The sequence below is a fragment of the Dendropsophus ebraccatus genome, chromosome 5, assembly GCF_027789765.1.
Source record: "Dendropsophus ebraccatus isolate aDenEbr1 chromosome 5, aDenEbr1.pat, whole genome shotgun sequence".
NCBI classification, from domain to species: Eukaryota; Metazoa; Chordata; class Amphibia; order Anura; family Hylidae; genus Dendropsophus; species Dendropsophus ebraccatus.
The window spans coordinates 104,649,549-104,666,203 of record NC_091458.1 but is presented as its reverse complement, the minus strand read 5'-3'; the positions used below and the strand labels follow the sequence as shown (position 1 = coordinate 104,666,203).

The following is a 16,655-nucleotide window of genomic DNA, read 5'->3' as shown; positions in this document are numbered from 1 at the left end:
CTCCCGGATGTAGGAGGACATGGCTTCCGTCTCAGGCACAGAGAGAGGGTATACTCGACCACGTGGGGGAGAAGTTCCAGGAAGAAGGTCTATAGGGCAATCATAGGACCGATGAGGTGGTAGAGAGTCTGCCTCCTTGGCCGAGAAGACATCAGTAAAGTCTTGGTATTCGTGCGGTAGACCAGACAAAGGCTTGGCATTAGCAGGTGACCTCGTAGAGCACTTGGGTTGAGGAGGTCTCAGACACCTATTAGGACAGTCCTGGCCCCAGCTGAGAACCTCCCCAGTTCTCCAGTCCAGCTTAGGGGTATGTAATTGCAGCCAAGGAAGACCCAGCAAGATGGCGGAGGAGGAATGGCGCAAGACGTAGAAGGAGATCCTCTCCTGATGTAAGGCGCCCACCTGGAGGACTAGGGGTTCAGTCTGGCAGTGCACAGCTTCGGTAAGAATCTCGCCCGTGATCGAAGAGATAGACCGGGGTTGGGCTAGCTGTATCACGGGTAGCCGCCATCTTTGGACCAACGAAGCAGAAATGAAACTGCCAGCAGCGCCAGAGTCGATGAGGGCCGTAGTCTGGAGAACTTGCCCTGAGGGTGTCTGGATGGAGACTGGCATAGTCAATCTTGGAGAGGTGGCATTCACACCTAGGGAGACCTCTCCCACTGGACCTAGGTGCGAGCGTTTCCCGGACGCTGAGGACGTTGGGGACATCTCTGCCGAAAGTGATCAGCGCCACCGCAGTATAGGCAGAGATTCAGCTCTAGTCGACGGGCCCTTTCTTCAGTCGTCAAGCGAGCTCGATCCACCTGCATAGGAACTTCTGGAGACAACTGGGGCATAGGAGCAACGGGATTTTGGAATACTGGTGCCAACCGAGGATGGCGACGGGGCAGACTCAGACGCCGTTCTTGTCGGACCTCCTCCTCTCTCTCGGAAAACCTGGTGTCGACTCTGGTAGCCAGTAGAATGAGTTCGTTCAAGGAGGTAGGAAGGTCTCGGGCAGCGAGCACATCTTTCACTCGAGTGGAAAGGCCCTTCTTGAAGGTGGCTAATAGGGCGGCCTCGTTCCAGTCCAATTCAGCTGCCAGGGTGCGGAACTGGATGGCATAGTCACCAACAGAGGAGCTCCCTTGAGAGAGGTTGAGGAGAGCTGTCTCAGCTGAAGTAGCACGGGCAGGTTCCTCAAAGACGGAGCGAAACTCTGCCAGGAAGGTTCGGAGATTGGCAGCAACAGGGTCATCTCGGTCCCACAGCGGCGTAGCCCAGGCCAGAGCTCTACCCTCCAATAGGCTGATGATGAAAGCCACTTTAGAGCGCTCGGTGGGAAACTGACTACTTAAAAGTTCAATATGCATGGTGCACTGAGCCAGGAATCCCCTGCACAACTTGGGATCGCCTCCATATTTAGTCGGGGGGGCCAGTCGAAGTCTCGAGGTGGCTGCTGGTGGTGGTGAGCGCTGGGCTGTAGCATGCTGCTGTAGGGCGGCAGTCAATTGCTGGATTTGCTGCGACTGTTGCTGGATTTGTTGAGCCTGTTGCGCGACCACTCTGGCGACGTCACGGAGATCAGGCACCTCGCCGGGATCCATGGTTGGAGCCTACTGTAACGCCTGGAGTAGTGGATCCACTGGACCGTCACCAGCGATGGCACTAACCTCACCAGGGAGCGGAGTCTAAGGGGCCGCTGGTTTTCACCAGAGCCCGCCGCAAGGCGGGATGGACTTGCTGCGGCAGGCGACCCCCAGGTCGCTACCCCTGGCTTGGTTGCTGGTGATGGCAGGCGAGGCGTGGCAGGAGCAGTAGGCAGGAGATGGTAGTGGCAGAGGTCTGTAGTCGTGACCGCAGGAGACAGGCTGAAGACAGGAGCAATAGAGTAACGGGGAAGCAGGAACCAGGAACAAGGACTAGGGACCGGGTAGTGGACAGGAATCAGGAACAAGGACTAGGGACCAGGTAGCGGACAGGAATCAGGAACAACAGGGAGCTGGGCCAAACGCTATGGGAAGCATGTAGAGGCTCCAACACCTGTAGTGGGGCAGGGCTGGAATTTATAGGGAGTGATTGTGCACATGGACCAATTAGGAGAGCACTGCCCCTTTAAATCTGAGACAGCCGGCGCGCGCGCGCCCTAGGAGGCGGGGACACGCGCGCCGGCCGGCACAGCGACGGACAGGAGCGTGGAGAGGTAAGGCGCCCCCCGGGGCCGAAGTGACAGCAGCGCCGGGTCCCTGCCTACGGACACCGGCTGCTGCATGGGGCAGTGGGGAGTCGCGGCGGTGGCCCGGAGCACGGGACGCCGCCGCGGCCGTGACAACCTGCTGCACACTACCTATACGAATCTTCTCTTCTGGATTAGAGACAACCCACTGCTAGCCTCCACCTGGAGTTCCTAGTACAAAATCAGGACATCACTTCATTTGCACCCGGCCTGCTCGCTGTTCATCACATTGACTGGCAACTAGGGATGGTCCGAAACTGCCGAGGTTCGGGTTCGTATGAAGCCGGATGCTCGGCATCGGATTCCCGCTGTCTGCCCACTCCGTGCAATGATGCAATGAACAGTGGGTCATCTTTGAGTGGATAGACCCCAAGCAATTCCAGTGTGAGTGGGGACCCAGAAAACTTCTGCACCTGTTGTCATCAGCAGCTCGCAAGACGATTCTGCAGGTATGGATCTTACCGCAACCGCCGTCATGCAAACTATTCCTTGAATATTCCGAATGGACTGGGTGGAAGCAGCTATACTGAAAGAACAGAGTGGAAAGCTTCTTCTTGGTCTGGAAAAGTTTCATTGTGACATTTCCCTACAGAATCCAAGAACAAATAAGTTGAACCTTCAGTCAGACAACCGGGTACCTCAACCGTGATAAGCTCTATACTCTTCTATGTGGGAATGTTTGTTATGGTTTTTTTTATATATATATATATATATATATATATATATATATATATATATATATATATATAAACTATTTTTAAAGAAAAATGCATTTATTCTCCAGTGCAAAGTTTGAAAGAGGCTCCTGATCTGCTGAGGGTTGTAACACCTTCTCACTCCCCTCCCATACCAGACCTTTCTAAGAGGGGGAGTGAGGAGGCATTCCAGCTTGCTGCCCTTCAGGAGCTTAGGAAAGCTTTTTGACCCTTTGTACAAGTAAATAAAAAGCATTTATTTATGTTATTGAGGCACAGGTAGATATATGAAAGGTACCACCTGTCTCCTTGTACTAAGAGCTATCTAACAGTGAGCTGTCCCACCACAGTGCACTGATTGGCTGAGCGGGAAACTAGGGAGCCTGGAGCCTGAAAAGCAAGCAGGAGTGTGGGCAGATAAAGTATTAGCCCGGCAGAGGTGGGTTAAGTGGAAAGGGGATTTACATTCTCGCAGTATGTAAAGCTATAGAAAATGACAGCACACAGGATCGCAGCGGATTTTGCTGTGAAACTCCCAGCAAAAATCCGCTGCAGATTCAGTACCTGTGGAGAAGCCCTGCTGTTAAAGCACAGTTGTTCTAAGAGCAGTTCCTAGTGTATCTGCCAGACCATAATAACCTAAATAATTAATTATGAAACATGGACAGTATAAAAAGAAAAAAAAACAGTAATAGGCTATGTTTACACAACGTTTAACAGTGTCCGTTGCATAGCAACGGACGCTGTTAAACAGCCGGCCGTCGGGCCGCACTCAGCCCGTTTCTGCAGCCGATACCTCTGTATCGGCTGCAGGCACGTTCTTTTTTTCACAACTGATTTGCGGGCACTGTTGGGTGTGCCCGCAAATCAATTAGCCATTCACTCCAATGCTATGTGTGGCCGCGCTGCACATTGCGTTGTGTGAACAGCTGATGTTTCTGAACGCTGTTCAGTGAACAGCATCCGGAAATAATTGACAGGCACATTATTCTAACGCCCATTCTAAAGATCAGGCGTTAAAATAACAATGTGAGAACACAGCGGGCGGCATTGCATTGACTTTAATGTAATGCTGCCCCTGCAGTAAAGAACGGACGCTGAGGCAATTGCAATCAGCGTCCGTTCTTTACTTAAAAAGAACGTTGTGTGAACCTAGCCATATATATGTGTGCCCCCAATGTCCAAATGTCTTAAAACTCTTTCTCCTACATAAAGCTGCCTCATACAGCCATGTCAAGGAATTAATGCTAACAACTGCAGCTGCTTAAATGCAAAAATGCAGACAAAAAATGTTAGACCCTAACAGGCTTGGTCTTTAGGGCTTAAGCATTTATACAGGGTACAGAAGTCTTGTATACGCCATCATCTGCAGTTTCATATTCACAAATGATGTACCTATTGCAAACAACAGATAAGTGGCATTTTCTAATCTAAGTAGCTGTCGCTGTATTGAATAGGTTAAATCTTGCTTATAGGAGAAAAGAGAATTATGCATTTTCCTGCAAGAAATTGGACAATTTGGAATAGCTGAATGGTAATGACAGACCAGGATGAAGGTAAAAATTATAAATCAAAAGTCTCTCTGCAGGGAAGAATGGAGAGAAAATAGAAATCTGTGAACATTGTCATATTGACTTACTTTCCAATACAACTCACCAACAGAACAGAATCACAATACAGCAAGCACCATTTGGCCTTTGTCATGTTCTCTGGTACAGAACACCCACTGTTAGGTAAATAAAAGCCCTACAGATGAACTTTGCTATGATGTGAGCAAGACGAGAGCCATTTCAATTTCTTCAGCAATTGGTATAGTTCATCAAACAAAAGTAAAATATTTAATGAAAGCCAAAAGTAATTATATAAACAGCAGGGGTATCAGAAATAGCATTTCTGTATTCTATTATCTGAATGTATGTGTATGTGGTATAACCCAATTACTGTACTACTATTCCCCACCACATTGTCAGGCTGCTCATTTTGATCAAACCTATGCTACTGAGAAGACTGGTCATTTTGTGCCTTCTTTATTCATATACAATGAAATACCAAGTTGGCTGTATTAAAGAGCACCTGTAGCCAACCCCCCAAAATGTTACTATCGTTGAATAACTTAAGGTGCCCTGATTACATGCCTTTTTATAGTTTCTTGATATGTGGGTTTATAGTTTGTCTGGTAATTCAGGGAACAGTCAAGTGTGAACTTTTAATAAGGAGCATGATTATACAGTCAGGGCTGAATTTATTTTACTAATACACACCATGGCCGATTCTAGGTTTTCTTCTGCCTGAGGTGGAAAATAAATCCCCCCTCACACACACACACACCTCTCACAAACAGATTACTATATAGCAGCTGTGAACATATTGCATATACAGTGGCACCTCGGTTTAAGAGTAACTTGGATTGAGAGTGTTTTGCAATAATGTAACTTGGTTTAAGAGCATTGCTTTGGTTTAAGAGCTCCCTGTACTAGGTGGGAGGGCGAGTGGGGGAGGGGTATGGTCTGCATAGCGTGGTCTACAGCTCTGTACTCTGACCCAGGACGTCTCCCTCACCTTCTAAATCATAGCCGATCTACTTCAGGCTGGGGCTTGCATCAGCGGACAGAAATGTTGGGGTAATCTCTTCATAGCTGTAACCCCTCTCTCCCCGGATAGAGAGTGCTGCTATACTGGGCCCACATCTGCCCAGCTCATTCCTTCATGCTCCCTGCAGTCTCTGTCAGCCCTTGTGTTTCCCATCCTCTCCATTCCTTCTGTAATGTGCCTGCACTCACATTCAGCCATTCACACTGCTGTATAGAAGGATTCTGTCACTGTTCTCCTGAACAGCTCTGTAATTCTCACTTCCTGATTGGTCCATGCTGAAAACATGATCCTTCCCCACTGCTGTCATGTGACCACACAGACCTCTGACAGCAGTCCTGCTTCTTTTCTAGCCTGTTGTACTACGCTACTGCATTATGTGGATCTGCTGCTGTTTTTTTTATTAGTTTTACATGTAATTCAGAATTTAAAAAAAAAAAAAAAAAAATCAATATTTTTAGGGGTGTGGAACCAATTGTCTACTTTTCAATTATTTCTTATGGGAAAATTTGCCTTAGTTTAAGAGTGGATTTGGATTACAAGAATGGTCCCGGAACAAATTATGCTCGTAATCCAAGGCACCACTATATCACTATATAACTAGAGATGAGTGAAGCAGCTGAAAATTAATTTTGCAAATTTTGGATGGGATTCGTAAAAATTTGTGAATCAATTACAAACAAATCTCATTAAGGGTAGCTTTACACGTACTGTATCGCAGTGCATTTTCTGCTGTGGATCTGCAGCAGATCCGCATCAGATTTGACTAAATGAATGAACACAGCATCAAATCTGCTGCAGATCCGCAGCAGATTTGACAGTGCAAATTTACTGCTGTGTTCATTTAGCCAAATCTGCTGCTGATCCACAGCAGAAAATCCGCTGCGATACTGTACGTGTGAAGCTACCCTCAAACAGTCAAACTATAGTAGCTCCAATAGTGGGACTATTACAGAGTAGTGATTTTTTAAATAGATGTTCTTACAGTGTCAAAAATTGGAAAATGCCAATAAAAATAGCAATCAGCCAGTCATTCATTCAATTTCTGCCCTGGACAGCATTGTACCTTGATGGAACATCAGCATAAAATCGGAACGTTTTCTAATAAAACTGTCATGATCATGTCTGAAAAGACATCAGTGCCACCCTCTGCGATGAAGATCCGACCGCTGTGCCGAAGATGCCAAAGAAGTCCGTTCCTGGTTTTATTATGTTCTTTGCTTATGTCTGTCAGCACCTAGGTTCCTGTCCACTATAAATCCCAGCCCCTGGTCTCAGTCCAGTGCCTGTGAAAGAGCCTTGTGCCTGGATCAAGCGTTCTCCTGTTTGTTTGATGCTGTTATTCTGACCTTTTGGATTTTGTACCCTGACCTTGCTTCCCGGATTCTGATTTTGTACTTTAGCTGTCCGTCTGTTGCTGACCTTGTTTCCTGACCATTCCTTATTGTGTTTGTCTTGTCTTGTTCTGTGTTGCACTTTATTCAGTGTAAGGCTTTGTCGACCAGTTGTCTGCAGTAATCCCTAGTACTGTCTGAGGCAAGTAGGAAGGGACAGCTGGGTGCCAGTCTAGGGCTGCACTTGTCCACGTGTCTTTCCAGTACCCTACCTGAAAACTTCACATGTTCCAATCCCTCTTCAAGAACCCTTTTACTTTCCCTTTTGTGGCAACCTTTGTGTCCCAAGTTAATTTAAGTGGCACCAATTAAAATTTTTTATTTTATTTTAATTTCAATTCAGTTGTTACATTTTATTTATTTTAATTTGAATTCTGTTTGAAGTTAAACTTTAATTTTTAATTTCAATTCCTTACTTCAACTCCTATTAAATTAAGTTCTATTTCACTTCTATTCGAAGTTTATTTTATTAAATTCAATTTAATTTGAATACTTAGTTCATTGTTTTGAACGTCCATTGTGCATTAGCTAAGCCCTCACCCCCTTACTGGTGCTGTGGCAGCAACACCAAATGGAGGTCACAACACTCCAGACTCCTAGGTTAAATTGGGGCCAGTATTCCGGCAGTTCATCTAGTGCCTCCAGCACCCAGTGACTCTAAAGAAACTGTAGGCTTTAATTAACAAATCAGGCCACTATAAGCAAGAGGTAACATTACAAAAATTTTAGGTAGGTTTATTATTATTAATGTTATCAGTATTGTACAGTGGTGCCTTGGATTACGAGCATAATTTGTTCCGGGACTCTGCTTGTAATCCAAATCACTCTTAAACCAAAGCAAATTTTCCCATAAGAATTCATTGAAATGCAGACAATTGGTTCCACACCCCAAAAATAATGATTTTATATTCTGAATAACAGGTAAGACAAATGGAACAAACATTTGGAAGCAACTGAATATGTTATATTATGAGTTACTGTACCATATAGCAATCAGCATGTGGAGTATATTGTATAGTATTCCGGCAGCTCATCTAGTGCCTCCAGCACCCAGTGACTTGGTATTATGCGCACCCAGTGACTTGGTATAATGCCCAGCCAGCACCCAGTGACTTGGTATAATGCCCAGCCAGCACCCAGTGACTTGGTATAATGCCCAGCCAGAGCCCAGTTACTTGGTATAATGCCCAGCCAGCACCCAGTGATTTGGTATAATGCTACGCCAGCACCCAGAGAATTGGTATAATGCTCAGCCAGCACCCAGAGAATTGGTTATAATGCCATGCCAGCACCCAGACTCCTGTATGCTGTATACACGTCTCCTGCATGCTGTATACACAACTCCTGTATGCTGTATACATGTCTGTATGCTGTATGCACATGTATGCACTCTCCCTTCCTGCCGTACATGTGTTGGGGGGGGGGTAGCCAGCAGGCCCTGCAGAGCGGTACACAGATTAGTCTGCCTCGTTATATAGACGGCGGCTAATAAAGATCATGATCATTGTTAGTGGCTGTCAATATAATGAGACGGCCGCCCTTGCTGATATGTTCTCAAAGTGACAACATAGCCTTAAAGTGTAGTTGCTATCTGGTCCAGTGCAAATGACTTCTATAGAAAGTCCTGAATATGCAGGGCACTTTAAAATTTTGCTTACTGACTTATTGACTGACTGTATATGTTATTTTCTCAGCTCCTAGGTCTTATTTTGACACACTGCCTTCCAATAACCAAATAAGCAACAGAGATTCTGTTAATGTGTTGAGAGAATAGTGGGCATTATTACAAACGCCCAGGTTTCCTTGTATTCCCTGCTGTGGCTTTCTATCAGGATGATTCATTAGAAGTCCAATCAATGGGTTTCTGTTCGGAAAGTGAGGCTGACATCATGCAGTTAGGAAGCATCTATGTCTGCAACAGTAAGAGGTCATTAGGTAAATGCATATTGTCCTCAGAGCAGCAAGCGGTTACCTTTATGTAAGTGAACTACAACATGTAGCTGGGGACTAATCCTATCTGACACTATCCCTTCTGTAGTCTTCAGTGGGCAACATATATCTATATGTAAAGGATAAGAAGTACTCATTTCCTATACAGTGTTGCCAAGCAACATATCAGCACTAACATATTACAAAGGTGTCCGCTTTATCCTTAGGTGGCAGGTTTTACTTTTAAATTATGTTAAATTAGTTCAGCCATTGATTTTCCAGTTCTTCCTCGTATACCTATTGATTGAGGTTTTTGCCATTATCTTACCAGGAAATAAACAGCTACAATATTTATAACACAAAGTAGACTCTGTGAAAGCGAGAACATTAGGAGCAATCATTAGTTTCTTCATGGATCGTCATGGTTTAGTTACTGTATACAGCCGCATAGAAATCATTAGAGAGGATCAAGATCTTCAACATGCTGTGTCCCCTGAATTTACATTTTTTTTGGTTATATATATATATATATATATATATATATATATATATATATATATATACTGTATATATATATTCTGCTTTATATAGTACAGTATTAATTTATTCTACATCTCGTTTTAGTAATCCTACAGTGACATTGGTTTCATTCCAGCACAGCTACATCTATGCATTTCATTACTGAAACTAGATCATGTGATCACCAGCCTGACCCACAGAAAAAAAATTGTGTTACAGGATGGTCTGTCCTGGAGGTCAGCTGACATCCTGTGAAATACAGGATAACATCATCACCTATTAGATCGCTCCCTGCAGCTCACAGACCTCCCTCCACCTAATTCTATGCTGGTGCTGCCACATATGGAAGTTATACACCTCCATGGCTGTGTGTGTTCACACAATGTGTTTTTGCAGCTTTTTGTTTGCATATTTGCTGTGATTTAACTGAAATCATTACTTATTTATATAGTAAAAATGCATAATTTTTATGGTTATTTGGGAAGTCCCAGCAAAACACAGCTAAGACGTGGTGAAAACACAATGGAGGAGATTTATTAAGACAGGTGTACATGTACCAGTCACATTTTTTGTGCAAAAGCTGCTCCACCCTAGACACACACAGTGTATTTATGAAGCCACATACAACTTCATAATAACTAAGGTGTACCTTGAAAATATGGTTTAAATAAAATAGATCTAGTGTGAGAATTATTGCAGAGAATAAAATCCCTGCATGGAGTATAATTGTGAATTTGCTATGGCTTTGTATGAAAGTGGTAGGGTTTTGTTTTACCACAATTTGCGGCCAAAAAAAAAATACTCTAAAGAAACTGTAGGCTTTAATTCACAAATCAGGCCACTATAAGCAAGAGGTAACATTACAAAAATTTTAGGTAGGTTTATTATTATTATTAATATTATCAGTATTGTACAGTGGTGCCTTGGATTACGAGCATAATTTGTTCCGGGACTCTGCTTGTAATCCAAATCACTCTTAAACCAAAGCAAATTTTCCCATAAGAATTCATTGAAATGCAGACAATTGGTTCCACACCCCAAAAATAATGATTTTATATTCTGAATAACAGGTAAGACAAATGGAACAAACATTTGGAAGCAACTGAATATGTGATATTATAAGTTACTGTACCGTATAGCAATCAGCATGTGGAGTATATTGTATAGTAAGGGCATAAACCTTAAAAACAGCAGCAGTTTGTAAATACAGGATGGAGCTGCAGATCCCCATAATGCAGTAGCGTAGTGCAACAGGCTAGAATAGAGAAGCAGGGCTGCTGTCAGAGGTCTGTGTGGTCACATGACTGCTATGGGGAAGGGGTGTGTGTTCAGCATGGACCAATCAGGACTGACAGAAACTGCTGGGAGCATGAAGGAATCAGCAGGGCATATGTGGTCACATACATGCAGCACTCTCTGTCTGGGGAGAGAGTGGTTACAGCTATGGAGAGATTACCTCCACAGTCCTGTCCCCTCGTGTAAGCCCCAGCTTAAAGTGGATATGCTGTGATTTGGAAGGTGGGTCAGACTTCCTGGGTCAGAGTACAGTGCTGTAGACCACCCTGTGCAGGCCATGCCCCTCCCCCATTCGCCCTCCCACCCAGTACAGGGAGCTCTTAAACCGAAGCAATGCTCTTAAACGAAGTCACAATTTTGAAAAACTGTGGGCTCTTCTTCCAAAACCCTCTTAAACCAAGTTACTCTTAAACCAAGGTACCACTGTGTCTAGATAGGACTGCAGTGAAAGGCTATGTTCACACAATGTTCTTTTTGAGTAAAGAATAGACGCTGATTGCAATGGAATCAGCGTCCGTTCTTTATTGCAGGAGCGGCATTGCATTGACTTGCATTGCCCGCAAATCAATTGTAAAAAAAGAATGTTCCTGCAGCCGATACAGAGGTATCAGCTGCAGGAACGCCCTGAATGCAGCCCGGCAGACGGCAGTTTAACAGCGTCCGTTGCATAGTTAAACATTGTGTGAACATAGCCAAATAAGGCTTTGGTGCAAATTCATCTGGTTTTATGGGAAGAATAGCATTGTATTCAGTGCTGGTCTTCCTTCAAAACAACAGACACTGATAAATATCAAAGGGGTCCAATGGCAGTCATTGGTCTCAATCATACGGTAGATCCAGAAGAATTTTGCGGCTATATAAGTGTGAAAAGAAACTAATAATAGATTAATGAATCATTTGTTAAAAGCATAATTAAAGTTCTTAAGGAATGATGTCTGTGTAGTCTTATAGCTTCCATGTGACCATGTGCTATACATGATTTAAGGTCTGGTCTTTAAGTAACACTGATGGAATTACTGCACATTTATATATTTTGTAAATGAGACTGTAAATGCCACAGGCTTTTTTCTCATTTAACGCCATTAAATCCATCATTAAGTCTTCCAGAGAACAGCAGTTGAGTTTAATGACGCCCTCTAGCACTGACACAGGTACTTGACAGTGTTAATATTGCTATATATGTACTTGCTGTAAATTGTGTTTAGGTAAGCTAGTATTAATTGATTACTATGTCAATATAAATACAATCTTTAATTAGAGCAAGAATCAGCCATTTCTGTTTCCAATAAAGGATTTACAGAAATACAGTCTAACTTGTGTTTAGTACAATAAGGATTTTCATTAGTTTAATTTACCATTTGTGCCCATACAGCTAAAATGGATTATTTAATTTACGAATGTACTAAGGGAGAAGTTTTGCCTGTTGCACTCAACAGAGATTATATGAACTTTTCTTTTGACTTTTTCATTCACTTTGGCTGCTTTTACTATGCTAACATTGATTGTAATGGAGCTGTGTCACAGAGCGGAGGAGGTTTTGTCACACTGGGGGCAGCAGGCCTGTCTCCAGCGCATAGAGCTGGGCCGATGCATAGCTAAAGAACGTTGCAGGGTGCGGGGGGGGGGGGGGGGGGGGGGGCTAAGGACTGTGCCACCAGGATCCCTTTAAAGGGGTTGTGCCATCTTGTAACGTTATCCCCATCCAGTAGCTAATATGTGGATCTGACCCCTAAAGGCCCTTTTCCACCAACAAATCTGATGACAGATTATCTGCCAAAGATTTGAAGCCAAACTCAGGAACAGACTATAAACAGAGAACAGGTCATAAAGGAAAGATTGGATTTCTCCTCTTTTCAAATCCACTCCTGGGTTTGGCTTCAAATCTTTGGCAGATAATCTGTTGTCAGATCTGTTGGTGGAATAGGGACCCTAGACTCTTGTTAGAACACTCAGCAGCTCCATTCATTCTCTATGGGTGCTGCCAGAAACAGACAAACACTTTACTCAGCTTTTCCCACAGCTCCAAAAGAGAATGGATGCAGTGTTGACTTGCTAGTCATCCCTATCCAGATCATGCTGTCCTAGGCACTGAATAGACCGCATTAGGGTGATTCCACAAATGTCAGTGGATTTTGTAACAGATTCACCCTGGATCTCACCCCAAATCCACAGCATAATGAGCGGCTTTGGCTGCAAATGTGCAGGTAAATTTAGCATCACCTCTAATCCATAAGCTATGCTGTTTACACAACTCCTATTAAACTCAATGGGCATTACGCAAATTCAATGGGCATTATCGTTCTGTGTAATAAAGACAACGATCAGCCGATGATCATTGTCATCAGCTGATCGTTAATATAGGTTCTGACCTATAATCTTCGGGCGCCGACCACGCACCGCTAAGTGTAATAGCCATGCGTGGCAGGGCGACTGACGATATACATTACCTATCCAGACTGCAGGGCTCCTCTTCCTCTGTGCTTCTCCCCGGGTCCCGTGCACTCCAGCTCCAGAGTGGCCTGTCTCAGCTGACAGGCCTCTCAGCCAATCACTGGACGGGACCGCCGCGGCCAGTGATTGGCTAAGTGGCCTGTCAGCTGAGACAGGCCACTCTGAAGCTGGAGTGCGTGGGACCCAGGGAGAAGCACAGAGGAAGAGGAGCCCTGCAGCATGGATAGGTAATGTATGCAGTTTAAACAAGGGCTGCAAGGACATCGGTAACGATGTCCCTGCAGCCCTTGTTAAACAATTATTGGGCCGTGTAATAGGTCCAGTAAACTAGCAGATCGGCGCTCGTTAACATTTATTATCGGGCCCCCATCGGCCTGTCAAATAGTACCCTAACTGTGCCCATTCTCTCAAAGGAACTTGTCAGCAGGAAAAAAATGTTGAAGTGCCAGCAACATATGATGACTCTTCTGATAAAAAAGTAACTTTTAAACTGGGCTTCTGTATGGCAATAACCTTTAACCATTCATTGGTGCGGTTAACTTCTGAGAACTAGTCATAGTGCCATGACTGTAATCATGACTGTCATGACCGTAAAAGAGATCCCCTTTAAATTACACTGTCCTTGTGTCTAGTTATAGTTATCAGCACATATCAGGGATGGTCAGAGTAGTCAGGAGCCTCATTCATATAGGGTGCTAAGAATACCTATGGGATCATGTTATTGAGAAAAGGATGTCAGCCAATTGAGAAGAGTATATCTATATAGAAAATTGTCATCAGAAAAAGACCACCTGGTCCATCTAGGCTGTCCTCTTATTATTTCTTTTCTTATTATGTTAGGATGATTATATGTTTGTCCCAGGCAGTTAGAATTCAGTACTGTAGATTTACAGCCAAGCCTTGGCAATCCGAGCAGAACCTAGATCACCATAGAACTGTATGACTGACCTTACCCATAGTAATACAACAGTATGAAAAGTATCATAATCTGACTGATACGAGAAAAGCTAATAATTTAACTCTTTTGTTCTCTGTAACTTAGGAACGGTCACGTCAAGAAGTCAAAATTATTTTGTTGAGAACAGCGGTGCAGAAAAGATGCTGATAAACAGATTGCACCTTAGAGAAAAAACACATAGCTTATATGAATATATTTTTATATATGTGTTTTTTCTTTGGCAGGATTATCTACATAGCAGCATGGGATTTTGCAGTCAAAGTAAGTAACTTTTTCCTTATTTATATTTCATAGAATATGCTGTGATCAGGAAGGCAGCAGATGTTCTGAGTTTGATATGAATGTATTTGTTGTATTTATAATACATCTTACTATAAAGAAACAGTGACTGCAAATACTGGCGCATTTTTAACACACTGTCACATCTGAAAGAAAAGTGGGAATTGTGAAATCTGGTCACATGTTTAAAATGTTGGCCATATTTGGTGGTTTTCTATACTAGTCTATATTAGAAGATGAAGACATAAACTAGACAATCTATTAGAGCTGTGGTCCCCAACCAGTGACTCAGGAGCCACATGTGGCTCGCGACTTCTTGCTGTGTGGCTCACCATTGGAGTTTTGAGTCATGACCACATGAGCTGACAATTTACATTTTATTGCAGAAATATACCTTCTAGCAAATCTTGCCTATTTATATTTCATAATGTAAGGGTCAAATTTCAATTAGCAGGCACCAGAATTGACGGGGTGTTCTATAAAGGGGTTGTTCAACTATCAGCAAAAAAATATTAAAAATTGCTGGTGTTGTGTCTAAGGCTTATCTAAAAATCCCTGCCAAGTTTTGCTGCTAGATGATATTTTTTTGTGGCTGCTGTGGAGCTGTTACCTACCATCCATATTCTCTTCACTTCCTGTTTCATATTGTGTTTGCCTGTGAGGTCTAAAACTACTGAGGCCAGCATTCATTGTGTGCAAGCCAGCCCCCTCAGTAACACCCACTGTTGCTAAGCCAGCCCCCTCACTAATGCCTACTGCTGCTAAGACAGCCCCCTCAGTAATACCCAATGCTGCTAAGACAGCCCCCTCAGTAATGCCCACTGCTGCTAAGACAGCCCCCTCAGTAACGCCCACTGCTGCTAAGCCAGCCCCCTCACAAACGCCTACTGCTGGTAACCCAGCCCCCTCAGTAATGCCTACTGCTGCTAAGCCAGCCCCTCAGTAATGCCCACTGCTGCTAAGCCAGCCCCCTCAGTAATGCCCACTGTTGCTAAGCCAGCCCCCTCACTAATGCCTACTGCTCCTAAGACAGCCCCCTCGGTAATGCCCACTGCTGCTAAGACAGCCCCCTCAGTAACGCCCACTGCTGCTAAGCCAGCTCACTCCCCAACTCCTTACCTCAATGAGGCCAACCATATTACATCACACAACCAAACAGACCCCCCCCCCCCCCCACAGCTCCTCCTGCCTCAGCCTGCAGAGGGAATGTAACTATCACACAGTGACTTATCAGCACCTAGGAAAGCTGGGTGCCTGCCTGTGTTAATCAAACAGAAGGGTAAAATTGTATATGTTATTCCTGCACAGACTTTCATCACAGCTGGATAATTGTGATCTTATAACAACATGGAGACAGAGACAGAAAGAGAGCGAGATACACAGAAATAGCAGGAAATGGGGTAGGGTGAAGCGTGAGTGAGAGACAGCGAGTGAGGTGAAAAGGGATAGGTAGACAATAGACAGAGAGAGGGATGCAAATATATATATATAGAGAGAGAGATAATACACTTCCTGTTAACAACCACCTTACTTTCCCAGGTGCTGATAAACCAAGCTTATAAAGTAGTAAGAACTACAGCCACCTAGGAAAGCAGGGTGATGTACAATGTGCACTAAGTAACACCTCACTGTGTCTCGTTCTCTCACACTTCCCCCTCCGTTCTTCTCTGTCTCCATTTCCTGCTATCTCTGTATTTTTCCCCCTCACACCCATTCAGCACACGTTATGAGATTACATGAAAGCCTGTGCAGGAATAACATATTAACATCTGCCCTTCAGTTTAAGTCACACATACAAGTACCCTGCTCTACAAGGTAGCAAAAATGTGCAAATAACAGTCAGTAAAATATATATGTTAGGTAATTCCACTGGCCAATAGGAAAGTAGAATACTTGCCTGTGGGAGGAAACAGCAGTATATTGTAGCTGAGAAGGTGCAAATCCCTAAGGCTGTGGACTGCAAAGAAGTGGACTTACTCCCTGTGCTTCACCTGCATGTGGTTCTTGGTAGTCCTGACACCCTCTAACATATCTCTAACATACATTGAGTGAAAAAAGAGATAACCAAGTTAACCTTGGTAAGAAACTTCTTTTGGTGAGCAGCAATAAAGAATGAGTAAAATAAGCTATAATTCCCCTGGTTCAAGTCACAGTTTACTTTGTGTGGATATTAAAAAGTGAAGAGAGATATAAGAGTTTCATCCATAAGACATTCACATTTTAAGGCCAATTTAAAGTTTGTTTATGTGTAACGTAAAAGCAGGGATTTAGCTGTAAATATAAAGGCCTTTTATGCTGTGTTGATATAATGACTAATTTAGAATTCA

The 16,655-nt window shown here is 43.8% G+C and overlaps 1 protein-coding gene across 1 annotated transcript in view; it reads left to right on the top strand.

The window, feature by feature from the left end:
- Window positions 1–16,655, top strand: part of AFF3 (ALF transcription elongation factor 3) — a 190,472-nt gene that overhangs the window by 64,555 nt on the left and 109,262 nt on the right. Inside the window, exon 4 of the mRNA XM_069972951.1 lies at window positions 14,274–14,310. Within this exon, the coding sequence (XP_069829052.1) occupies window positions 14,274–14,310 (37 nt within the window). The remainder of the gene's footprint in view (window positions 1–14,273; window positions 14,311–16,655) is intronic.